At 40.4% G+C, this 27,384-nt stretch overlaps 1 protein-coding gene across 3 annotated transcripts in view; it reads right to left on the bottom strand.

The window, feature by feature from the left end:
• Positions 1–27,384, bottom strand: part of EFCAB6 (EF-hand calcium binding domain 6) — a 163,490-nt gene that overhangs the window by 50,582 nt on the left and 85,524 nt on the right. For all 3 annotated transcript variants that reach the window (XM_077266561.1, XM_077266560.1, XM_077266562.1), the window contains 7 exons: positions 26,213–26,331; positions 23,934–24,061; positions 16,673–16,821; positions 11,520–11,630; positions 10,047–10,167; positions 7,371–7,541; positions 826–897 (listed from right to left, as the gene is read on the bottom strand). In XM_077266561.1, coding sequence (XP_077122676.1) covers positions 826–897; positions 7,371–7,541; positions 10,047–10,167; positions 11,520–11,630; positions 16,673–16,821; positions 23,934–24,061; positions 26,213–26,331 — 871 coding nt within the window. The remainder of the gene's footprint in view (positions 1–825; positions 898–7,370; positions 7,542–10,046; positions 10,168–11,519; positions 11,631–16,672; positions 16,822–23,933; positions 24,062–26,212; positions 26,332–27,384) is intronic.

The following is a 27,384-nucleotide window of genomic DNA, read 5'->3' as shown; positions in this document are numbered from 1 at the left end:
GGGGGGTACATTTTTCGCACATCCATTCATTCGAGGATTCCATTATAAGCAGGAACCACAACGCTTTTGCACAGCAGACATTTACATGTGTGTTATTTTTCATAAGAAAATATTACATTACATTAAAAAAATATTTTACATTGGCTAAGAAGCTTCAAATTTTTTTTTTAAATGTTAATTAATGGAAGAACTTGCTGCCTGAGCCAAGATAAGCAGTTTTCACGCTGAAAATAATAAAAGCAACACTATAGACACCTGATATTTAAAAAAAATTCCTTAAAAAAAAAATGTAAAATTCTATTGTATATATCACACTGGGCTCAAACTTCACAGACTCCGTTCCTGGAAAAAAAAAGCGTTAATTGTTGACATGCAAATTAGAAACGGGTTTATATGTAAATGGTTCTACAATCTAGCTGTATTTTTTATTTTTTTTACAACAGCGCGGCGCTGTTTACTACCAACGACGAGGCAGCCAGACGAAAGTCAAGCTATTAAATAAGAATTAATTTAATCGGCCAGCCGCTCCCGACTTTTGGAAATGCGCAAAAATTCACTAAAATCTGCGACATTCAATGTCTGACATAATAGCGGAGCGTCCGCGGGGACCAGGGAAAGTAGCGTCTCATAGAGGATTATGCTGCATTATTTTTATTGTGTATTATAGTATTTTTTTCTATTATATTCTCCATATACGATATTATAATATTACTATACAGCCTTAATAATATTCTAAAAAAAAAAGAAAAAATATATTCTAAAAATAAAAAATCTGAAAAAAATGTACAGAATGTAGCATTCACTTAATTATTTCTATACACTCACTGTATCCACAGATAGAACCACCGGAGTCTCCTTTGCAGGCTGTCGAGTGTTATTTAACCATTTGTGACCAGTCTGATTAAAAAAAAACAAACATACAAAATATTAAATGCAGGCAAAATGTTTTCTGTGTGTGTGATATTCCACTTGTATATTTTTGTATTATATAGTAACATTATTATGGTAGCACATGCACCAGGAATGGACGCAATGGGGAAATCACATCGGAAGGGTGAAGAAGCAGTAAGCCATTAAATACACAATCCTGTAGGCACAGATACTGCTGCCACCTAGTCTCCCCTTGGGCTTATAGGCACAGATAATACTGAATCAGTCTCGTCCTTAACATGATATAGGCACAGATAGTACTGCCTAGCATTCTCTTCTAAGATTCACATATGTCTATTCCTATATATAATTTAGGCACAGATAGTACTGCTTACCATTCTCTTCTAAGATTCACGTATGTCTACTCCTATATATAATTTAGGCACAGATAGTACTGCCTAGCATTCTCTTCTAAGATTCACGTATGTGTATTCCTATATATAATTTAGGCACAGATAGTACTGCTTACCATTCTCTTCTAAGATTCACGTATGTCTACTCCTATATATAATTTAGGCACAGATAGTACAGTCTAGCATTCTCTTCTAAGATTCACGTATGTCTATTCCTATATATAATTTAGGCACAAATAGTACTGCCTACCATTCTCTTGTAAGATTCACATATGTCTATTCCTATATATAATTTAGGCACAAATAGTACTGCCTACCATTCTCTTGTAAGATTCACATATGTCTATTCCTATATATAATTTAGGCACAGATAGTACTGTCTAGCATTCTCTTCTAAGATTCACGTATGTCTATTCCTATATATAATTTAGGCACAGATAGTACTGCCTAGCAATCTCTTGTAAGATTGACGAATGTCTATTCCTATATATTTGGGCACAGATAGTACTGCCTAGCATTCTCTTGTAAGATTCACATATGTCTATTCCTATATATAATTTAGGCACAGATAGTACTGCCTAGCATTCTCTTGTAAGATTCACATATGTCTATTCCTATATATAATTTAGGCACAGATAGTACTGCCTAGCATTCTCTTCTAAGATTCACGTATGTCTATTCCAATATAATTTAGGCACAGATAGTACTGCCTACCATTCTCTTCTAAGATTCACGTATGTCTATTCCTATATAATTTAGGCACAGATAGTACTGCCTACCATTCTCTTCTAAGATTCACGTATGTCTATTCCTATATAATTTAGGCACAGATAGTACTGCCTAGCATTCTCTTCTAAGATTCACGTATGTCTATTCCTATATAATTTAGGCACATATAGTACTGCCTAGTATTCTCTTCTAAGATTCACGTACAGTGGGGCAAAAAAGTATTTAGTCAGTCAGCAATAGTGCAAGTTCCACCACTTAAAAAGATGAGAGGTGTCTGTAATTTACATAATAGGTAGACCTCAACTATGGGAGACAAACTGAGAAAAAAAAATCCAGAAAATCACATTTTATGTTTTTTTATCATTTTATTTGCATATTATGGTGGAAAATAAGTATTTGGTCAGAAACAAAATTTCATCTCAATACTTTGTAATATATCCTTTGTTGGCAATGACAGAGGTCAAACGTTTTCTGTAAGTCTTCACAAGGTTGCCACACACTGTTGTTGGTATGTTGGCCCAATCCTCCATGCAGATCTCCTCTAGAGCAGTGATGTTTTTGGCTTTTCGCTTGGCAACACGGACTTTCAACTCCCTCCAAAGGTTTTCTATAGGGTTGAGATCTGGAGACTGGCTAGGCCACTCCAGGACCTTGAAATGCTTCTTACGAAGCCACTCCTTCGTTGCCCTGGCGGTGTGCTTTGGATCATTGTCATGTTGAAAGACCCAGCCACGTTTTATCTTCAATGCCCTTGCTGATGGAAGGAGGTTTGCACTCAAAATCTCACGATACATGGCCCCATTCATTCTTTCATGTACCCGGATCAGTCGTCCTGGCCCCTTTGCAGAGAAACAGCCCCAAAGCATGATGTTTCCACCACCATGCTTTACAGTAGGTATGGTGTTTGATGGATGCAACTCAGTATTCTTTTTCCTCCAAACACTACAAGTTGTGTTTCTACCAAACAGTTCCAGTTTGGTTTCATCAGACCATAGGACATTCTCCCAAAACTCCTCTGGATCATCCAAATGCTCTCTAGCAAACTTCAGACGGGCCCGGACATGTACTGGCTTAAGCAGTGGGACACGTCTGGCACTGCAGGATCTGAGTCCATGGTGGCGTAGTGTGTTACTTATGGTAGGCCTTGTTACATTGGTCCCAGCTCTCTGCAGTTCATTCACTAGGTCCCCCCGCGTGGTTCTGGGATTTTTGCTCACCGTTCTTGTGATCATTCTGACCCCACAGGGTGGGATTTTGCGTGGAGCCCCAGATCGAGGGAGATTATCAGTGGTCTTGAATGTCTTCCATTTTCTAATTATTGCTCCCACTGTTGATTTCTTCACTCCAAGCTGGTTGGCTATTGCAGATTCAGTCTTCCCAGCCTGGTGCAGGGCTACAATTTTGTTTCTGGTGTCCTTTGACAGCTCTTTGGTCTTCACCATAGTGGAGTTTGGAGTCAGACTGTTTGAGGGTGTGCACAGGTGTCTTTTTATACTGATAACAAGTTTAAACAGGTGCCATTACTACAGGTAATGAGTGGAGGAAAGAGGAGACTCTTAAAGAAGAAGTTACAGGTCTGTGAGAGCCAGAAATCTTGATTGTTTGTTTCTGACCAAATACTTATTTTCCACCATAATATGCAAATAAAATGATAAAAAAACAGACAATGTGATTTTCTGGATTTTTTTTTCTCAGTTTGTCTCCCATAGTTGAGGTCTACCTATGATGTAAATTACAGACGCCTCTCATCTTTTTAAGTGGTGGAACTTGCACTATTGCTGACTGACTAAATACTTTTTTGCCCCACTGTATGTCTATTCCAATATAATTTAGGCACAGACAGTACTGTCTAGCATTCTCTTCTAAGATTCACGTATGTCTATTCCTATATAATTTAGGCACAGATAGTACTGCCTAGCATTCTCTTCTAAGATTCACGTATGTCTATTCCTATATAATTTAGGCACAGATAGTACTGCCTAGCATTCTCTTCTAAGATTCACGTATGTCTATTCCTATATATATTTTAGGCACAGATAGTACTGCCTAGCATTCTCTTCTAAGATTCACGTATGTCTATTCCTATATAATTTAGGCACAGATAGTACTGCCTACCATTCTCTTCTAAGATTCACGTATGTCTATTCCTATATAATTTAGGCACAGATAGTACTTCCTAGCATTCTCTTCTAAGATTCACGTATGTGTATTCCTATATATAATTTAGGCACAGATAGTACTGCCTACCATTCTCTTCTAAGATTCACGTATGTCTATTCCTATATAATTTAGGCACAGATAGTACTGCCTAGCATTCTCTTCTAAGATTCACGTATGTCTATTCCTATATATAATTTAGGCACAGATAATACTGCTTCCTGTTTCTTTCTATATTTAATGTACCCACAGAGGGTACTGCCATCCATTCTCTTCTAATATAACATTTATATTCAGCTAGTACTGTCTTCCTGCCTTTTCTACACATATATTTAGGCACAAAAAGTACTGCTTTTTTTGTTACTTTCTATACATAATATAGGCACAGATGGTATCGCCTTCCAGTGTTTTCTATATATAATTTAGGCCCAGATAGTACTGCTGCCCTGTCTCTTCCTCTATTTAATTGAAGCACAGATGATACTGCCTTTGTGTATATGTCTATATATGACGTAGCCACATGGTACTGCCATCCAGTCTCTTTCTATATAAGGTTTAGGCATACCGTATATAGTACTGCTCCCCTGTCTTTTTTGATTTAGTCACAGATAGTGCTGCCTTACTGCCTCTTTTTAAAATGATTTGGGTACAGGCAGTACTTCCTCCCTTTCTTTTCCTACATATTATGTAGGCACAGATGGTGCTGCCTCCATTATAGGCATACATGACATTAAGTTCAGGTGACCAGAGGATCGGTTTGAACATTGCCGGACTGTGAATGTGGAAATTATGAAGTGGACTTCAGTCGGACCAAATTTATTATTCCCTGTCTCTTCCTATATGTAATTTAAGCACAGACAGTACTGCCTGCCTACTGGACCTGTCTCTTTCCATCTTTGAGGTAGGCACAGATAGTAGTGGTGCCAATTTCTTTCTTTATATGATTTAGGTATACAAATTACTACCTCCTGGACTTTAATATTATATGATTCAGACACAGATACCCTATCCTCCCTCTATGCACGATTTAGGCACAGATAGTACTGCCTTCCATTCTCTATACACTTATGGTCGAGAGTGTTGAAATTGTTCCAGAAAATGAAGTATTTCTCCCAGAAAATTATTGCAATTACACATTTTGTTCTACACACGTTTATTTCCTTTGTGTCTTTCGGAACAACACAAAGAAAAACAAAGAAGAAAAGGGAAATTGGACATAGTTTCACACAAAATTACAAAAATGGGCCAAACTAAATTGTCGGCTCCCTCAACTTAATATTTGGTTGCACGCCCTTTGGAATAAATAACAGCAATCAGTCGCTTCCTATAACCATCAGCAAGTTTCTTACACCTCTCAACTGGAATTTTGGACCACTCTTCTTTTGCGAACTGCCCCAGGTCTCTCATATGTGAAGAAGTCTTCTCCCAAAAGCAATTTTAAGATCTCTCCACAGGTGATCAGTAGGATTTACATCTAGACTCATTGCTTCAGAACTCTCCAGAGAATTGTTTCCATCCATTTCTGGGGGCTTCTTGAAGTATTTTTGGGGTCATTGTCCTGCTGGTAGAACTAGGACGCAAACCCAGCTTTCTGACCCCGTGCACTACATTGTGAACCCAAAATCCCAAAATCCTTTGCTAATCTTAATATTTTATGATGCCTTCCACACATTCAAGGCACCCAGTGCCAGAGGCAGCAAAGCCCCAAAACATCTTTGAACCTCCACCATATTTGACTGTAGGTACTGTGTTCTTTTCTTTGTGGGCTGCATTCCATCTTCAGTAAACAGTAGAATGATGTGCTTTACCAAAAAGCTTTATCTTGGTCTTATCTGTCCACAAGATGCTTTCTCAGAAAGATTTTGGCTAACTCACAAACATTTTTGAAAACTGCAGTCCAGCTTTATGTCTCTGTGTCAGCAGTGGGGTCCTCCTGGGTCTCGTTCCATGGTGTTTCATTTCATTCAAATGTGGATGGACAGTTCGTGCTGACACTGATGCACCCTGAGCCTGCAGGACAGCTTGAATTTGTTTGGAACTTGACTGGGGCTGCTTATCCACCATCTGGACTATCCTGGGTTGTAAACTTCTTGATTATGTTACGCACCGTGGACAAAGGAACATCAAGATCTCAGGAGATGGACTTATAACCTTAATATTGTTCAATAATTTTGATTCTCAAGTCCTCAGACAGTTCTCTTCTCCTCTTTCTGTTCTCCATGCTTAGTGTGGCACACAAAGACACACAATGCAAAGATTGAGTCAACTTCTCCCCTTTTTTATCTGCTTTCAGTTGTGATTTTCATATTACCCACACCTGTTACTTGCCACAGGTGAGTTTGATTGAACATCACACACTTGAAACAAAGTTGTTTACCAGTAATTTTGGAAAATTTTGTTTGACCCATTTGTGGGTGAAATGTTGTTCAATTTGCCTTTTTTTCTCATTTTTTTTTGTGTTGTTCCAATACACACAAAGAAAATAAACATGTGTATAACCAAAGGTGTAATTGCAATAATTTTCTGGGTAAAATACTTAATTTTATGGAACAATTTCAAGGCTTTCGGCCATGACTGTATATGATTTATACATATACATACTGCAATAGCGCCCACAAATTTTTATCTTTCAGACCCATATGTACTTCTACAGAAAACTCTTCATGCCCATGAAGGTCGATGGGTGCCATATTCTCACGTATCTTGGTTGCACAATGATTTTGAGATTTAGTGCTTTTGGCTCCAGCATATAGAAACATATTCCTTTATTTTCATAGCTTTGTCTATTGTCAGGCGGTCTACTGTTAACCTCCTCATTAGTAACGTATCACGTCTCCATACCTGATATTCCCCCACACGCTTTCTATTTTTTATAATTATTTTGGCTTCAGAGACTACCTAGTGCATTTGCTAAACTATCATGATGGCTCCCATGAATTCCAAATATGTAATAATTGATAATCATTTGCACCGCTCCCACCTCCAGCCGTAGACGGCAATCATCCCGGTACAGAACTTTCTGTAGCGTTAATGTATCATGCTCATTAGGCTGGTGCCGTACAAGCGAGCGCACCGGCATTCATCCCCTCGCATCGTTATGAGAGCTCGGCAAAATCTCAGGAGCGGGAGAATGAGCCAGAAACGTAGAAAGAAAAAAAAAAGAAGAAAAAAAACAGCTTTTAGCTGCTAATGGGCACGTACAACGGATTCCTTCTCCTCAAACAAGTCCAAGAAGTGGTGGTAGCTGATGAAGCCGGTGTGCTCCGGGTCAAGGATGATCATTAACTCCTTGAACTGCTCGTCTGTGATTCGAAACATCATGCTGTCGACGATGCGGCGCAGCTCCTTCCTGCTGATTTTCCCATTGCGCCCCTTAGAAGACACGGAAACACAAAAATAACAATAAATCTTGGCCAGTACCGCTGTCAGTCCAATTACGGCCTAAAATTGGAAGAGTGCTATGGAAATGGAACATTGTGTATGTCCGTGGTGCTCAATTTGGGAAGACTTAAAGGGGTATTCTCATCTCCAAGATCCTATCCCAATATGTAGTAGGTGTAATGATAATAATATTAGCAAATACCTCCATTTAGAAATGTAGTCTAGTTCTCCTGATTCGCTATGTTGCTTAATCCATGTGCAGGGCATAGCAGAAGCTCAGTTATCCATGGTTACGACCACTAGCAACTAACTGTCACTATATGATTGGTCGTAGCCATGGATATCTAACCTACTGCAATGCCCTGCACATGAGGTAAGCAACATAACTAATCAGAAGAACTATACTACATTTCTAATTGGAGGCATTTGCTAATATTATTGTTATTTCACCTACTACATATTAGGATAGAATCTTGGAGATGGGAATACCCCTTTAAAGGGACTGTACATAAATAGAAAAACATGGCTCCTTTTTGCCGGAAATGCTGTCCATGGGGTTTGTTCTAATATTTTAGATCAACTACAGTAGTGAATTAGGCTGCAATTCCACACACAACTTGTAGATAGGTGTGGCGCCGTCTCTTAAAGAAAGCACCCACGATGTTCTAATTTTGTGCAATCCCTTTAAACAGTAAGCTCCAGGAGAACAAGATATTACTTTTGTGGAAGAATTCAATTGCACTCGTGCCACAGGAGTGACAAGATGGTCATGATGCGGCCTAAGGGTATGTGCACACGCTGCGGATTTTGCTGCGGATCCGCAGCTGCGGATCCGCAGCAGTTTCCCATGCGTTTACAGTACAATGTAAACCTATGGGAAACGAAATCCGCAGTGCACATGCTGCGGAAAAAAACGCGCGTAAACGCAGCGGTTGACATTCCGCAGCATGTCAATTCTTTGTGTGGATTCCGCAGCGGTTTTAACCTGCTCCATAATAGAAAACCGCAGGCGTAAAACCGCAGTGGAATCCGCACAAAAACCGCGGTAAATCCGCAGCGGTTCCGCAGTAAATCCGCACAAAAACCACAGTGCCTTTTAACTGCGGTTTTCCCAAATCCGCAGTCCTCCACAATACGTGTGCACATACCCTTAGAGCTGCACTTCTCACCTTTTTCAACTCCAAAATACGGTGATTAGAGATATGCGAACCTGAATAGTAAAGTTCGGGGTTCGCATCGTACACCTAGTGTTCGGGCACGGACACCGAACATGGACTTCTCCAGGAAATAATTGCTTTGTGAAATATTAACTAAAAATGACAGTGACTCTTTACGACATTTTCAGAGGTTCCCCTATGTTAAAAGGTTTAAAGGGGCTGGCTACTACTTTTTATTGATGGTCTACCCATATCTAACAGATGGAGGGGGTGACAGCCGGCACCGCCACTGATCAGCTGTTACTGACGATGACTGCTCCCGGATGCTGCTGGAACACAGCAGCTCCGCCATTTCTATTGAGGCCATGGTTGGGTACTGCAGATCCACCCCTATTTAAATGAATAGTACCCGCCACGGCCACTATAGTTTTGATGGAGCTGCTATATTCCAGCATCATTTGAGAACATAATAGCCGGCAACAGCTGATCGGTGGTGGTACTGGATGTTGCACACCCACTGATCAGATATTGGTGGCCTGTCCTATGGATAAACCATCAATAAAAAAAAACAATAAAGAAAAGTAGTGGTCAACCTCTTTAAGTTGGAGTTGATGCTGTAGAAGGTGCCAACCTATAGCCACTTCCTTGGGTCCCTTATAAATAAAACCCTCCATCTGGGTACTTAAAGCAAGGCCAAGGACAAGGAAGCTTGGTAAAGCCAAGGAAGCTTGGTAAAGCAAAGCCAATTACAAGGAATCTTGGTAAACCAAAGCCAAGGACAAGGAAGCGTGGTAAAGCAAGGCCAAGGACGCGTGGTAAAGCAAGGCCAAGGACGCTCGGTAAACAAGGACAAGAAAGCTTGCTAAAGCAAAGCCAAGGAAGCTTGATAAAGCAAAGCCAAGGACAAGGAAGCTTGATTAAGCAATGCCAATGACAGGGAAGCTTGGTAAAGCAAAGCCAAGGAAGCTTGATAAAGCAAAGCCAAGGACAAGGAAGCTTGGTAAATCAAGGCCAAGGACAAGGAAACTTGGTAAAGCAAAGCCAAGGACCAGAAAGCTTGGCAAAGCAAAGCCAGTGAAGCTTGGCAAAGCAAAGCCAAGGACAAGGAAGCGTGGTAATGCAAAGAGTTCCTTGGTCAGGCGAGAGTAACTGTTATGGAAGCATAGGTCCATTGTGATGGGTGATGAAATGGACCATAAGAGTGAACAGATCCCTAAATCAGAGAGTGACCATCATGGAAGAATTGCCACCCTGGTCCTATCACTTCAGAGTTGCCACCTTTACCCTAAAGCAGCATCGGCAATACCATAGGGAGCCGCTATTGCTTACACCTACTTACCTCATCAAGGATCAGGAAGGCCTGTTTTAAAGAGGGATACGCCTCTTGGAAGTGCTGGTGAAGCTTCTGAAGGATGTGGTCATTTGAAAAATGCAGGTCATTGGCTTTTACAGAATTGACCCTAAAATGTAAAATTGAGGGTGTAACCAATGGTAGAATCCAGCTCATTTGAAGCAGATCGGCAATTACAGACTAGATAATATCATTCAATCTGATTCTACAAAAAGTCTATGAAGATCCTGAATCTTGGATCTGAGATCTTCTTATATGAAGTTAATGCTGGGCTTAGGTCTATCAACTTTCGAAAAAAACACTGAAGAATCAAAAGACTCCAGGTACGGATATAAATCTAATATAAAACCAAGTTATATTCACACTAAAGATAAAATCAGACATACAATAAAAAACTATGGCTATATCAGACTGGAGAAAATGCACGTGGGTGGGTGAACAGGAGTTTACAAAGTCACAGATGACACAACTGTGTATAACACAGAAGCATGAGGAAAGAAGCATCAATAAGCAAAATGGCTTCTGTGTCCTTCTAGTGCTACCTTCTAGCGACATAGGTATTCAATCTATTTATTTTGGAATGCACTAGCGACCCCATTCCACAACTGTAATCCATTTAATAACTAACTAACCCTGCTTTCCATTGGTCTGTCCTATGTTAAATAGTCCCACTGACCATTAACTAAACAACCCAGATGAAGCATCAGCGAAACACGTCAGTGCTTTTTTTCACTGGTCTGTCCTATGTTAAATAGTCTCTTAAGACCATTTACCAGCTAACCCAGATGAAGCATCAGCGAAACACGCGTCGGTGTGAATACATCTCCTTGATCATGGCTACATAGTCATCTGATCTTTTCATACTTTATTTATTTGAATTTTTTTTATAGGGGAGAAAAAAAGGCCCATCAGGAACAGTTAACCTAATGTGTTTGTGGTCTTGAATAGATGTCTGTGCAAATCTCCCATAAATATGCACACCTCTGCCAACCATACATGTGGTTTCAATGGGTAGAGAAGAATAAGGTGATACCATCCTTCCCTGGCAGTGGCTTATCTTCTGTAGGGACAAAGGACTGGGCATCTTAAAATCCATCTTAGAACTCACTGATTGATCTAATAAATTCAGAGGTGTCCATGATGCTGGGCCGAGGAACTGCAAAAGTATAGACTACACTAGTCCGGCTGCCACGGAGGACCAGACTGGATACCGGACAGTGGCAGAGTGAACCTTCTTGTTCATCTCTAGATAGAAAATTGTGTTTTTCTTCCAATGTCAGTTACATGACTGGCAAGTTACAGCAGCCATGAAAGGCAGTCATGGGACAATTATTTGGTCACAGAGTCACCCATGCTTCACAGAAATGTATAACCCCCGTTCTATTTGTCGCTTGCCCCACGTTTCACACTACGACTGTCTAGGAACGACCAGATTTAATAGAGGGTGAGAGGATTCACCACCTGTGATTGGATTTCATTGGTAGAGTTTGTCCGTTTTCCATACAAACGGGTCTTCGGAACATTTGCAGAAAATCTTCCCAACAAATCCGATCCGTGGTTCCGAATTTGAACCTGGAATCAAAAAACCAAGAAGGCAATGTTTATGTGCGAGCCACGATTCTCTGGCACATGTCAAATTTTTTTTCTGACATTTTTTTTATTTTCAACATTTACAAAAATTGAACCACAAAATATTCCAAAATCACTAAATATGGCACAAACAGAAACACATTTTTTTGATACAATTGTTCGTTGAGTCATTTCATTTCCCTCCATGTTTCACCCGTTGCATTATGATCTATTGTCATTCTTTTCCAATAATTTGCAGACAACACAAGACAGATGATGTTTTATATTCGCAACCATTGTGCACCAACCAAGCCAAAATGTGAGAGAATTGCACTTGGGTAGGATAATAATATTCTGTAAATTTGTTTAAAAATGGGACTGTTTTGTGATGTTTTTTGTGGGGTACAATAATATAAAATCTAGTGAGTAGTGAGTCAAGTTTCAACAGGCAGACTGGTGATGATCATCGGTTCCCAGAACATTTGCTCCGCCGGGTGTCGACAGGGTGATTAATTTGCGGTTTGGTGGCGATATTTACCAGTAGTGGATGGAATGCCCTCGCTCCTTTTTCAGGACTTCTGATGGCCACATCTGACAATAGTTGACCGTGAAAAAACACACACATGTCCACTGCAGTCTCTCCTTAACCAGCGCATCAATTCACCAGAATCAGTCCAGACTGATGTTTCGTTGATGACCCCTGGCTATGTTCTTGACTTTGCAACAAGTTCTTCTCTACAATGCCACATTTAGTAATATCAGTGATGGAAGTATAGGGATCAATAAGCTTTTTTTTGAACCGGGACAGCCCCCAATTTGCTATTCTTGAGTAGAAAAAAAAAATCAGGACTGAGCCAGCAAATTTAAGACTGTTGGCAGCTGCTATTCTGGAGACCTCCTTTGAGAAAATGGATTCTCATGATTAAAAAGTTGTTCTAACTGGGAACAATTTGTCTTGGCTGCATCTCCATTCCTTAGCTTTATATGCAGTTGCTTGATATTGGTGATCATTGATAGTTGATAGACTTTATTTATTTATTTTTAACGGCCTTCAGCTCGATCCCGAGCCATGGCAACTTGATGGATGAACGATCTGTAGGAAGATCAATCTTATGTAATTCTAGATAGGTCCACCAGGGTCTTCTCAACCGTTATCTTGATTGCATGAAGCCATCAGGTTGCTGGTCTTCATCTTCGCCTCTATTCTTCCGACCATAATGTCCTTCTCCAGTGATTGCTCTCTTCGCATGATGTGTCCAAAGAAAGCAAGTCATAGTTTGGTGATCTTTGCTTTGAATGACATGTTTGACTTGATTTGTTCCAAAATTGATGTGTTTGTTCTTCTTGCCATCCATGGTATTGATAACATCCTTCTCCAGCACCACATTTCAAAGGCGTTGATTCTTCTTCTTGTTTCTTTATTGTCCATGTTTCGCATCCATATGTTACCACAGGAAAGACCAGACTATGTATGAGTCATGTCTTCGCCATCAATGATTTGAAGACCTTGTCCAGTGACTTCATTGTTGATTTGTCCAAAGCTTTTCTCCTATTGACTTCCGAGATCATTGATTCGAATAGTTCATAAACTACTCATGACAATTTGATACTTCTAAATTTAAGCCATCGTAGCTGTCGGACAAACGCCAATTTGGTGACCTCCTCCCATACACATTAGATGGTTGGATGACCTGGTTTGCCCTTTAGTCTTTCAAAGGTGGTCTCAGATGTTTGTGGGGTGCAATAATATTGTAAAACATCATTACTAAATTATAAAGTCTGGACTTTCTCAAGCACATGTAGAAGGGGAAGAACCAAATGCCAAAAGCATTAGTGAAGGATCACACAACCAAAATGGTGGGGTGACTTTAGGCATGCAGCAGCACACTATAAGACATCTTTAAAATGTACTGATACCATTTCCGATGAATCTGCTCCATGCTCTCTAACGTTATACTGTACAGCTCCACACAACAAAAGAAGAAACCAAATAATTCCAAAAAGTCTGATAATCATCATGTTAATTATAATAAAAGAAATAAATGCTCACCTAAATCCAGGTATTACTGCAGCAGGCGGCGAGTTCTTTTAATTACTTTTCTTAATAACCTGCAAATTAACTAATTTGAGCCAACGTTCTGTTTATTAGAAACTGAATGCTGTAAGCTGGAGAGTGGGATAGATATGTTAACCTCTTAAAGGGAACCTATCAAGATTTTTTTACTACCAAAACTAGTGGAATGACTGTATAGATCCTAGTAGAATAATAAAAATGATACCTGTCCTGTAGTAATCGGATGTGCCAGCCCTGAGAAAATGAGCTTCAAAGTTATATGCAAATCAGCCTGGAAGTGACTGAGTGTACTGACACGCCCCCAAGGTACTTACACGCTAATCTGCATGTGGATTCAAAGCTCGATTTCTCAGCGCTGGCACATCCGATTACTACAAGACAGGTATCATTTTTATTGTTGTACTAAGACTTATACAGCCGTAACCCTTGTTTTGGTAGTGAACTCATTCTGGTAGGGTCTCTTTAAGGCCGTAGCCTATTAGTGTAGCAAAAGGATGCTTTAATTTAGTCCCAATTATTGAGGCACCTTTATTTGCATTTGTATGCAGAGGCGACTGTAGAGATCACTAGCAGCAACATGCCTGCACATCGGCAGGTAGGGTTAATAGACTCTATAAATGCGCTAAATACACTACACTCATAAAGTAAAGGCTTTATTTTCGGGAAACTGGAGCGACTGAAAATTCTGCATAACGCCTCTCATTATAGATGTACTGCTCATCTCAGAATCGCTGTTCCTATTTTTAGAGGCATTGTGCTTCTAGGAGTAAATCATCGCAGGTAAGGGAAATTGGAACACCTTCATTTGCCTTCCTTTTGAACACTGCAATCTATTAGTGTATGGAAAAGCGTCTAAAACGAGTCTGCGGAAGCGAAGGTCTGTTTTCAGCTAAAGTAATGGCTTATTATTTTTCTGTGCCGCTATTCGCAAAGGTAATTACTTAAAGGGTTTTGTACCAAGTTAGTAAGTTATCACCGATTCATAGGATAGGTCATAACTTTCCGTATATCCGTATGGGGTCTGACCGCTGGGACCCCCATCAATGCCTAGAATGTTGGCTAAGCGCCGTTAGGGTAGGTTCACATGTTGCTTTATTTTTTTCACAATATGCTTTTTGCAGCATTTTCTTTCCCATTCATTTGAATGGGTGAAAAACCCATGGAATGCTGCGGATTTAAAAAAAAAAAAAAAAAAAAGGACAAATAAAGGTCCTAGTAGCCTAAACCAAAGCCATTAGTTGGGCAGCACTTATCTTCTGTTATAAACCCTTTAAAAAAGGGATTATCCTGATACAATATCTCTGTCTAGTAGAGGGTCAGACAGGAGGAGCAAGAAACAGGGATTTTCTCATTTTGGTGACATGAGTCCTTTTATGCATCGCCCCTAAAGACTCTATACTATAATGGCCATACTGCTGGTCCCCAGTCCACCAGCCGTCTCCTCCTCCCATACAGTGCATCTGTTGTGGTCTCCAGGCTGCTGACATTCTTCTTTGGCTGTAACCTCTGGTGCTCCCTCTCGGTTGCAGTTACGCTGCTTCCATTAAATGGACAGTATCCAACCTAATAAATCTTCATCAATGTCCACATGGCCCAGGATCTCACCTCCAATGTTCCTTGCCTTAGCCACAAGGTTCTTTAGCTCTGGTCAGTAAGGTACTCTTTAGTGCAGTGCTGTCTTCCAATTAGCATCTCAGCTTGCGATCAACTTTGATTCTTGTCTGCCGCCTGTCCTGACCGCCCGACAATCTTCCTTTCCGAGGGTAATCCTCTTTTAGCTTGCACCCCGGCTTTGATTCTTGTCTGCCGCCTGCCCTGACCACCCAACAATCTTCCTTTCTGAGTCGAATTTTCTTTTAGCTTGCATCCCCGATTTTGATTCTTGTCTGCCGCCTGCCCTGACCACCCGACAATCTTCCTTTCTGAGGGGAATCTTCTTTTTAGCTTACACCCCTGGCTTTGGTTCTTGTCTGCCGCCTGCCCTGACCACCCGACAATCTTCCTTTCTGAGTAGAATCTTCTTTTAGCTTGCATCCCCGATTTCGATTCTTGTCTGCCGCCTGCCCTGACCACCCAACATTCTTCCTTTCTGAGTTGAATCTTCTTTTCGATTGCATCCCTGATTTTGATTCTTGTCTGTCGCCTGCCCTAACCAACCGACAATCTTCCTTTCTGAGTGGAATCTTCTTTCTAGCTTGCACCCCTGACTTTGATTCTCGTCTTCTGCCTGCCCTGACTCCCCGACAATCTTCCTTTCTGAGTGGAATCTTCTTTTAGCTTGCACCCCCAGCTTTGATTCTTGTCTGCCGCCTGCCCTGACCACCCGACAATCTTCCTTTCTGAGGGGAATCTTTTTAGCTTGCATCCCCGATTTTGATTCTTGTCTGCCACCTGCCCTGACCACCCAACATTATTCCTTCCTGAGGGGAATCTTCTTTTAGATTGCATCCCTGATTTTGATTCTTGTCTGCCACTTGTCCTGACCACCTGACAATCTTCCTTTCTGAGGAGAATCTTCTTTTTTTGTCGTTGACTGTATCTCACGGAGACGCAGCCCACTCAGAAGAGACGCCAAGTCTATTAAGTGGTGTGTGTTTTTAATGAATTCAGCATCTTCTCCTACTCCGGAAAGACAGTCTTGATGAATTGGTAGTATTCTTGCTGCTTTTCCTTCTTCATTTTTAAATTAAAAAAACTATAAAGAACAACATAACTAAGGAAGGAACTGGTTGCCTTAGCTGGCCAGTGCTATGTACAAAAGTAGCACAAAAGACAAACCTAAAAGACAAAAACTACGAGCGCGAAGGACAATAAAAACTGTAACAAACAAAAAAAAAGAGCATGAAAAGTAAAAAGTTTGTATTTTTTATACTCTGAATAAATTGGAATAATTTTCAGCAAATGGAGCCAGAGGTTAATCCGTCTTCCATGACACTTCAAGAAACTCTGGAGGAAACATCAGGGGTCTTACCTGCTCATTAACTCGTGAAATGTTCGGTCGGGTAGCGGGAAAATAAAGTTATTAATGATTGACTTGAAGGCATCGAGAGGAACGCATCCGGTGTGATCTACGTCAAACGATCTGAAGGCTTTCACAAGATCCGGGTGGGAGGAGGACATCTGTATGGGAAGACATTGTACAGCCTTTGTTCATAAAACGGGCTTCATTAATTTTTGATAAGATGGAAACTTTTTTTTTTTAATATATATATTTCTTTTTTTTTTTTTCTTTTACATTAGCGTATTTGTATTTAATGTCAGATGAGCGTCCTCAGATGTTTAATTGATAAGTTTTTACCGTTGCCTAAAAGCCGACTGTACTATACTAATTAGGCTCAAGTGACAAGTTTTATTCCTTTGGTATAATTACGACTTCTGAAAAAGCGAGATGCAAAAAATATTGGGACCGTTCTTTGCATTACGGCAGACATTAAATACTACCTGCTGAGTTCGAAAAGAGACTCGAGTCTCTCATATATATAGATATTAGGAATATTTTTATTAAAAAATAAATAAAACAAAACACGTAAAAGTAAATTTCCTATCTGGTAATGTATCTGGAAACACACGCTGAGAAGTTTGTCATATTTCAAAGGTAGAAAATCGAGTTACATTTTTTCTTTTTTTAAACTGTGTGTTTTATTGCTTTGATTTTTTTCTTTTTAGTCTATTTTTGTATTATTTTTTTTAGGCACTTTTCGCTATAAAAAAAAAAAATAAATAAATAAATAAAAAGCTCAGCTAATATGGTGATATCGAAGCAAAGGCACAGATGGTTACGCCCGCCATCTATATATGGACTGTATTTAAAGCAGCCTCGAGCCGCATTTACACTCGTTTTTCATCTGTCAGTTTATGCTAATTAAAATATTTATGGCGGTAATCTTATATTCAACACACAGAGGGGGGGGACAGGTCTAGTATATTAATCTATTTACAGTTAAAAAGAAAAGGCTGAGATATAAGTCTAAGGAAACTTGTAAAAATTAATTAAAAATGCAAATTGTCTCTTTAGACAGGAAGAGGACTCGAACTCTAGAGTCACCTGTAGTTGGATCTAGATCCTCTCTGAAGAGACAATTTCATATTTAACTTCCCAGAGGAGCATGCATGGCTTTTAAGTCTCCTCGCTCTGACATGCCAGGCTTGACATGTCCCTCTCCATAAGGAGAAACGTTGCCCCTTAAAAATTAAGAAATGATCCAACAGAGAGTCCCGCAATATAATTAGGGATTATTACAGTCCTATAGGCCAGGGTCGGCTCAAGGTTTATTCCGGTCCTTGTGCGACAAAGTGCTAGTGGTGCGACAAAGTGCTAGTGGTGCACTCTTAGCTTTCCTCTTTGACTTCCAAGAAACGTAACTTAAGATCCTGCCTCGGTCATCTTTTTGTTTCGTCATTTTTTTTTCCTTTCTTATCTTCAATGGGCGTGTTTTGTTTTTTTTTAAATTTTTCACTAATAGAGTTGTATAAAGGAGCAGTCAGACAGCCCTAAAAATTGGAAACAGACTGGAACCCAGAGCTCGGACTGGCCGGCGGCTCTACCGACCCGAGTGTGACAGCTGCATAGAAATACATGTAGCTGTAATTATAGGGTAGGAAGAGCTGCCGGCCAGTCCGAGCATTGCGCTACGATTTCCGTTCGATTTATATGGCCATCTGAATGTGCACTAAGTTCTCAATTTTTTACAGGTCGAGCTGTAGTTTTGAATTGCACATTTTAATTTACCATATAATGAACTGAAAAAAAATCTTCGAGGCGTTATATTGGGAAAAATACACTTTTTTATTATGATTTATATTATTATTATTATTATTATTATTTTTATTATTATTATGTGACTTTTTATTAGTACTAATTTGAGGAATTTGCACCTTTGTTCTTGCTTTTCTTTTTTTATTATTATTATTATTACTTTATATTAGTACTTATTTGAGGAATTTGCACCTTTTTTTGCTTTTCATTTTATTTTATTATTATTTTTATTATTATTATGTGACTTTTTATTAGTACTAATTTGAGGAATTTGCACCTTTGTTCTTGCTTTTCTTTTTTTATTATTATTATTATTATTATTATTATTACTTTATATTAGTACTTATTTGAGGAATTTGCACCTTTTTTTTGCTTTTCATTTTATTTTATTATTATTTTTATTATTATTATGTGGCTTTTTATTAGTACTAATTTGTGGAATTTGCACTTTTTTCTTCCTTTTTTTAATTATTATTATTATGTGACTTTTTAGTTTGTATTAGTTTGATGAAATTGCACCTTTTTTATTTCTTTTCATTTTTTTATTATTATTATTTTTATTATTATTATGTGACTTTTTATTAGTACTAATTTGAGGAATTTGCCAATTTTTTCTTGCTTTTCATTTTATTTTTATTAATTATTATGATGTGACTTTTTTATTAGTACTAATTTGAGGAATTTGCACCTTTTTTCTTGCTTTTAATTTTTTTTTAGGAACTGAGAAAAAAATAAGAATTTCTGGCATTTGTATTTTAGTGGATAAATAAGGTGATAATGTAAAAGCACTGACTTTTATAGTTGTGATGAAAATAAATGTTTTTTTTTTTTCAGTTACAGAATTAGAAAAAAGAAGGTGATGGCACAGGCTTTTACTTTTTTTTTTACTTTTTTTTTTGCACCCGATCGCCTTCTTAGATGGGGTGACAGGAGTCCTCCCTCAGTTTTGCCCACTTAGATGCTGCAGTTGTCACTTTTTTGTGGTCGCCCATGGTATAGGCCCGCCGTGTGCTGCCACTGCGCATGACAAGCAATGCTGTAACATGGATCTTTAATGGATGAAACCTCCATGTGCCCCGGTATAAAACCAGAAGCACATGGCGGTACAATATGGGCCTATAGTGTGTGCGGGAGCCCCTGAGGGCCTGCAGAATCTGTGCCAAATTCACAATAAGGATTTTATCCCTCATTTTCGTCATATTGGTTCAATGAAAAAAAAAAAAAAAAAAAAAGAAATGTAACGGGTAAGAAAGTGACACAATGAAAAATGAAATCCCAGTGCAGCAGCATCTGCCCGTCATGTAATTGTAAAACTTGCCTTACAGCCACACATACACGCAGAGTTTTTTTATTCTCTGTCGGCTGTTTACTTAAGCAACGACAGATGGTTTTAGGATTGGAAATTAACTTGCCTTTAATTGAACACACATTTGCTTCCTATAATAGGTCCGCACCACAGCCAAGCAATGTATCTAAATGCTATATATATATGTATATATTTGTGTGTGAATACATGTGATTTTCTTTTTTTGAGGGGGTGGTCAAAAAATGGGATCAGGCAAATTTTTCGGGTTGTCCTGTAGTTATAATTGTAGAATATTTCTCATGCTTTGGCTCATGTACCCTATAGATACTTCTACTACTTACTTTATATAGGATTAGGCTTAAAAGCAGTAAACTGGGGAAGATGAATGAAAACTGTGAGCTGTTGCCTATAGCAACCGGTTTGGAATGTAGTTTTGAATTCTTTTGCATTCCAAATTGATGCTATGAGTAACTGCCGCACGTTTTGAAAAGTTACCCACTGAGGACCATGAGGCGAAACCACTGAAGACTATGCGACAAAACCACTGAAGACCATGATGCGAAACCACTGAGGACCATGAGGCAAAACCACTGAAGACCATGAGGCGAAACCACTGAAGACCATGCGACAAAACCACTGAAGACCATGAGGCGAAACCACTGAGGACCATGAGGCAAAACCACTGAAGACCATGAGGCGAAACCACTGAAGACCATGAGGCGAAACCACTGAAGACCATAAGGCGAAACCACTGAAGACCATGAGGCGAAACCACTGAAGACCATGAGGCGAAACCACTGAAGACTATGCGGCGAAACCACTGAAGACCATGAGGCAAAACCAATGAGCACCATGAGGCAAAACCACTGAAGACCATGAGGCAAAACCACTGAAGGTTATGAGGCGAAACCACTGAAGACCATGAGGCGAAACTAGTTTGTCTTCAATCAATCGGCTCTTATCCATACTAACCTGCCTAATAGATCATAATATTTTTCTAGTTTCTTGTGGGTTACTGATAATATCATAAATACTTAGTGTCTCAATAACAATATTAACCCTGGTGTTTAGTGTGACAAAATAATGTTTTCTTTATATTTGTATCTGATATTATATATTCTTTAATAATATTCTATTACTATCTATATAATCCCTTGCGTTTTGTGGGTTACTGATAAAGTCCTTCATATTTATTTCATCAATAACAATTATATCCCTGGTGCCTAGGGGTTCAATATTACACCTGGTACCTTTTTGGAATACTGATAATATCCTTTGTGTTTCATGTATCAATACCATTATCCATGGTAAAAATATCTCTAGTGCTTTACTAATAATATCATGTTGAGTGAATTAATAACAATATCATCCCTGGTGTCTAGAGGTTCAATATTATCCCTGGTGTCTAAGGGATTCAATATTATCCCTGGTGTCTAGGAGTTCTATATTATCCCTGGTGTCTCGGAGTTCAATATTATCCCTGATGTCTAAGGGATTCAATATTATCCCTGATGTCTAAGGGTTCAATATTATCCCTGGTGTCTAAGGGTTCAATATTATCCCTGGTGTCTAAGGGTTCAATATTATCCCTGGTGTCTAAGGGTTCAATATTATCCCTGGTGTCTAAGGGTTCAATATTATCCCTGGTGTCTAAGGGGTTCAATATTATCTCTGGTGTCTAAGGGTTCAATATTATCCCTGGTGTCTAGGGGTTCGATATTATCCCTGGTGTCTAGGGGTTCGATATTATCCCTGGTGTCTAGGGGTTCGATATTATCCCTGGTGTCTAGGGGCTCGATATTATCCCTGGTGTCTAGGGGTTCGATATTATCCCTGGTGTCTAGGGGTTCGATATTATCTCTGGTGTCTAGGGGCTCGATATTATCCCTGGTGTCTAGGGGCTCGATATTATCCCTGGTGTCTAGGGGCTCGATATTATCCCTGGTGTCTAGGGGTTCGATATTATCCCTGGTGTCTAGGGGTTCGATATTATCCCTGGTGTCTAGGGGCTCGATATTATCCCTGGTGTCTAGGGGTTCGATATTATCCCTGGTGTCTAAGGGGTTCAATATTATCTCTGGTGTCTAAGGGGTTCAATATTATCTCTGGTGTCTAAGGGTTCAATATTATCCCTGGCGTCTAGGGGTTCGATATTATCCCTGGTGTCTAGGGGTTCGATATTATCCCTGGTGTCTAGGGGCTCGATATTATCCCTGGTGTCTAGGGGTTCGATATTATCTCTGGTGTCTAGGGGTTCGATATTATCTCTGGTGTCTAAGGGTTCGATATTATCCCTGGCGTCTAGGGGCTCGATATTATCCCTGGCGTCTAGGGGTTCGATATTATCCCTGGTGTCTAGGGGTTCGATATTATCCCTGGTGTCTAGGGGTTCGATATTATCCCTGGTGTCTAGGGGTTCGATATTATCCCTGGTGTCTAGGGGTTCGATATTATCCCTGGTGTCTAGGGGTTCGATATTATCCCTGGTGTCTAGGGGTTCGATATTATCCCTGGTGTCTAAGGGTTCGATATTATCCCTGGTGTCTAGGGGTTCGATATTATCCCTGGTGTCTAAGGGTTCGATATTATCCCTGGTGTCTAAGGGGTTCAATATTATCTATGGTGTCTAGGAGTTCAATATTATCCCTGCTGTTAGGGGTTCAATATTATCCCTGGTGTCCATAGGTTTAATATTATCCCTGGTGTCTATAGGTTTAATATTATCCCTGGTGTCTATAGGTTTACTATTATCCCTGGTGTCTATAGGTTTACTATTATTCCTGGTTTCTTTTGGGATACTGATAATAACCTTTGTGTCTCATATATCAATAACAATATTATCCCTGGTGTCTAGGGGCTCAATATTATCCCTGGTGTCTAGGGGCTCAATATTATCCCTGGTGTCTAGGGGTTCCACATTATTCTTGGTATCTTTTGAGATACTGATAATAACCTTTGAGTCTCATGTATCAATAATATTATCCCTGGTTTTTAGGGGTTCAATAATATCTCTAGTGTCTACATTACTGATAATATCCTTCAAGTCTAATGTACCAGTAAGGCCACGTTCACACTTTGCGGCCTGCCCTGCGGGTTAATCCCGCAGCGGAATTGATAAATCTGCAGGGCAAAACCGCTGCAGTTATCCCTGCAGATTTATCGCGGTTTGTTCTGCGGTTTCTGCTGCGGGTTTCCGCCTATACTATTGATGCTGCATATGCAGCAATATGCAGCATCAATAGTAATGTAAAAAATAATAAAAATTGGTTATACTCACCCTCCGATGTCCGGATCTCCTCGGTGCTGCAGGCGGCTGTGCCGACAAGGACCTTCGTGACGTCACGGTCATGTGACCGCGGCGTCATCACGGTCATGTGACCGCGACGTCACAACAGGTCCTGCAAGCACAGCAACTCTGACCGGACGCCGCGGGCAGCGCTGAGAGGTGAGTATAGCATCATTTTTTATTTTAATTCTTTTTTTTACACCAAAATATGGTTCCCAGGGCCTGGAGGAGAGTCTCCTCTCCTCCACCCCGGGTACCATCGGCACATTATCCGCTTAACTTCCCGCAACGTGGGCACAGCCCCATGCGGAAAGTGAGTGGATCAATGCATTTCTATGAGTGCAGAATCGCTGCGATTCTGCACCAAGAAGTGACATGCTCCTTCTTTTTTTTCCGCAGAAAAGCCGCGCGGCTTTTTCCGCGGAAATCCGCAGCGTGGGCACAGCGGGTTTTGTTTTCCATAGGGTAATATTGTACTGTACCCTGCATGGAAAACTGCTGCGGATCCGCAGTGTCAAATCCGCTGCGGATCCGCGGCAAAACCCGCAAAGTGTGAACGTAGCCTAACTGTATTATTCTTCCTGTCTAGGAGTTTAATATTATTCATGGTACCTTTTGGGATACTGATAATATCCTTTAAGTCCTCCAAGCCTAGCAACACATCCCTGGTGTTTAGTGTTTTTTTTAATAATATCCTTAGTGTTTTGTAGAAATTAAATTGGGGAAATAAGTTCTGGAACCCAATTGTGGCGATTTATTATTTTTCATAATTGGTGTTTAGTCCGTGATAAATGATATGTTTGATATCTGGTGGAGACAAAAACATTACCCCTGGTGTCCTAGTGTCTAATGGTTTAATAAATATATCTTTTTTTTTTAATTACCTTTTTCCTGAAAATCCCTTCGAGGTCCTCCAATGTGCACTCCTCAGTGTTAAACGCATTGGATACAGAAGGTGATCTCCACCTTTTCTGTTTCTCCCGTTGTATCTTGGTCGCCTCCCAGTTTAATGCTGTTTGAAAACATTGTAAATTAGAAAAAAATTTAGTTTAAGGGTATCACCTGTTTATGGACACAGGCATGCCAGCTACAGTCTACATGTTAAAGTGTACCCATCACTAAAGGTAATGACTTTATTACAGGGACCAACTACTCATATTAAAGGGTTACTCCTATCTTCACAGATGGATATTGTATTGGATAGAGCTTGTAAAAACAAGCACTTTTGCAATTTACTGCTTTTTAAAATTTGCATCCGTTCTTGAGATATTAACATTTTCCTTTTGGTTACAGCTTGTTACCTTGGAGACCGACCACCTCTGCTGTCTAGAATGTAAGCACTGTGCTGAAAACTGAAGGTGGCCTAGATCAGGAGGTTATTGTGAGAGATCAGGAGGTTATTGCGTACTCCAGAGATCTCAGCCTACGGCACTTACAAAAGTGAAAAGAACTTGTAAACAATTTACATGTTCTACTGTCTAGCAGCGGTGGTCGGTCTCCCAGGCAACGAACTGTGAAACGAAAGACAAGTGTTAATATCTCGAGAACGGATGAAAATTTTAACATGCAGTAAATTGCAAAATTGATTGTCTTTACAAGAACTATCCGGAAATATCAATTTATGAAGAAGGTAATATAACCCTTTAAGGAATTTTTTAGCTGGATGACAACTCTGAATGTCCCCATTATGCTTCTAAAAGGGGTTCTCACAAAGCTTTTACTGATTTCTGCTTGTCAATGCATAGCGAAATGGATCCGAATTTCTGTGCTGATGAGTTTTCATTCTATTTTTATATAGGGACTGCTTACGCACAAGCATGGAGGTATAGAGTTAGTTAAAAACTAACATAAAAGAAGCATAGATTGGTAACGAGAACACAACAGATATATTATCAGGAGCCATAAAGGACTAAACACTTTCCTTAGAGAAGCCATTTGCTTCCTCCTATAAAAGGGGACGGGTTCACTTTAACAATTGACCAAAACGAAGCAAATGTAACACAAATAACAACAAATACAATAATAAAGGAAGAAGTAGAACAAGTACTAGAAACACGCGAGCACTCACTTTATCGGAGGAGAAGCGGATTCCATGAAAATAATGGAAAGGGGAAAAAACAGGAGTAAGAAGCAGAAAGTGTTATGTTTCAGATTCAGCAACGTAGGGTTATCAGCCCCCCCCCCCCATAATGGCTGCGGTCCTTATAGGACTATAAGACGTATATAAGGATCTCGACTATAGGGGTTTGTACAAATGTCGGTAAATCGGCTTAAATTAACAATCGTCGGCTGAAAGCTCCAGTCCCGGTCCCCCCTCTTATTTTCTATATTGTAATTATTTATTACATTTTTAATATTTTCTTCCTTTCTCTATTTTTATGGTGTTATGGTTTACTATGTGTTGATAAAATTGAATATATTTTACTTATTGGGATTGATTTTGCCTAATTTTTTTGGAACAAAAATTTTTGTGGGTTTCTGTGACAGAGAAGGGGGCTGGTTTTGCTACTGAAATGAGCAACCAGCCAGCCCCCTTCTGTACATGGCCTGCAAAAGAAAAGGGGTCTGGATTTATTATTGAAATGGCCTTCTATACATTGGACAGAACAGTAAAGGAACCTGGCTTTACTACTGAAATAAGCTGTCAGCCAGCCCCCTTCTATACATGGGCCGCAACAAAAGGAGCATTCAACCACCCCCCTTCTTTCAGCCAGCCCCCTTCTATGCATGAGAAACAACGGTAAAGGGCACTGGCTTTAGTATTGAAACGAGCAGCCAGTCAGCCCCTTCTTTACATTGTGAACAGCAGAAAAGGGCACTGGTTTTTCTATTCAAATGAGCAACCATCAGCCCCTTTCTATACATAGGATACAACAGTAAAGGGCACTGGCTTTTCTATAGAAATGAGCAGTCAGCCAGCCCCCTTCTATACATGGGCTATAACAGGGAACGGGGTTGGTTTCACTAGTGAAATGAGAAATCAGCCAGCCCCCTTCTATACATAGACTGCAGTAAAAAAAAGGGCTCCGGCTTTACATCGAAATGGGCAATCAGCCAGCCCCCTGCTATACAGTGCTGCAGTAGAAGACATGTGGCACACATTGTTCAAACATTGGACAACCCCTTTAAGGAAACCAACTAATCACACAATGAATTGAGTCACCTTGTGCGACGTTCTCCTGCCCGGGTCTGCTCTGCCGTTCTACACTGACGCCGAGATTTCTCAGCAGCTCCTTGTAGTCCAGCGTGTGCTTCTTACCGATACAGTAATGGCTCCAGAATCTGAGAAAGGCGAGCAGACGTTATAACGGCAGCTTATAATGGTCAGGTCGTATGTGCACAGGGACGTAAGAAGGTCCAGGGGGTCACCGGCCGTACACGAGGGCCAGAGGCCGGGGCTAAATGGCAACTCCCACACGCCAAGGACTTACCGCTAGGGACTGTAGATTGTGAGCCCCGATGGGGACAGTTATGATGATGTTTGTAAAGCGCTGCAGAATAAGATGGCGCTATATAAGCGAGCGTAATAAATAATGAACTTTGTGCAAAAGGCTTCATCTAAGATTCACCCTCCAAGGGGTCGATATGGAGCGTCCAGAGCTGCACAGCGAGCGAGGAAATATGTCACCATCAGTGAGGAGACAACTGCAAAGCATCATCACAGGGGCTGCGGCAATATACTGCCCTATCTACAGTATGCATCTGCTCCACCTGTACTATATGTACTGTACCGTGCTCCATCTGTACTATACCACACTCCTTCTGTACTACATATACTGTACCGCTCTCCACCTGTTCTACATGTACTGTACCGCTCTCCACCTGTTCTACATGTACTGTACCGCTCTCCATCTGTTCTACATATACTGTACCGCTCTCAACCTGTCCTACATGTACTGTACCGCTCTCCACCTGTCCTGCATGTACTGTACCGCTCTCCACCTGTCCTACATGTACTGCATTGCTCTCCACCTGTCCTACATGTACTGTACCGCTCTCCACCTGTCCTACATGTACTGTACCGCTCACCACCTGTCCTACGTGTACTGTACCGCTCTCCACCTGTCCTACATGTACTGTACCACTCTCCACCTGTCCTACATGTACTGTACCGCTCTCCACCTGTCCTACATGTACTGTACCGCTCTCCACCTGTCCTACATGTACTGTACCGCTCACCACCTGTCCTACATGTACTGTACCGCTCTCCACCTGTCCTACATGTACTGTACCGCTCTCCACCTGTCCTACATGTACTGTACCGCTCTCCACCTGTCCTACATATACTGTACCGCTCTCCACCTGTCCAACATGTACTGGATTGCGCTCCACCTG

Source organism: Ranitomeya variabilis, chromosome 5 (genome assembly GCF_051348905.1).
Source record: "Ranitomeya variabilis isolate aRanVar5 chromosome 5, aRanVar5.hap1, whole genome shotgun sequence".
In the NCBI taxonomy this organism is placed as follows: domain Eukaryota; kingdom Metazoa; phylum Chordata; class Amphibia; order Anura; family Dendrobatidae; genus Ranitomeya; species Ranitomeya variabilis.
The sequence above is the reverse complement of the archived record's forward strand: the minus strand, read 5'-3'. Positions and strand labels throughout refer to the sequence as shown.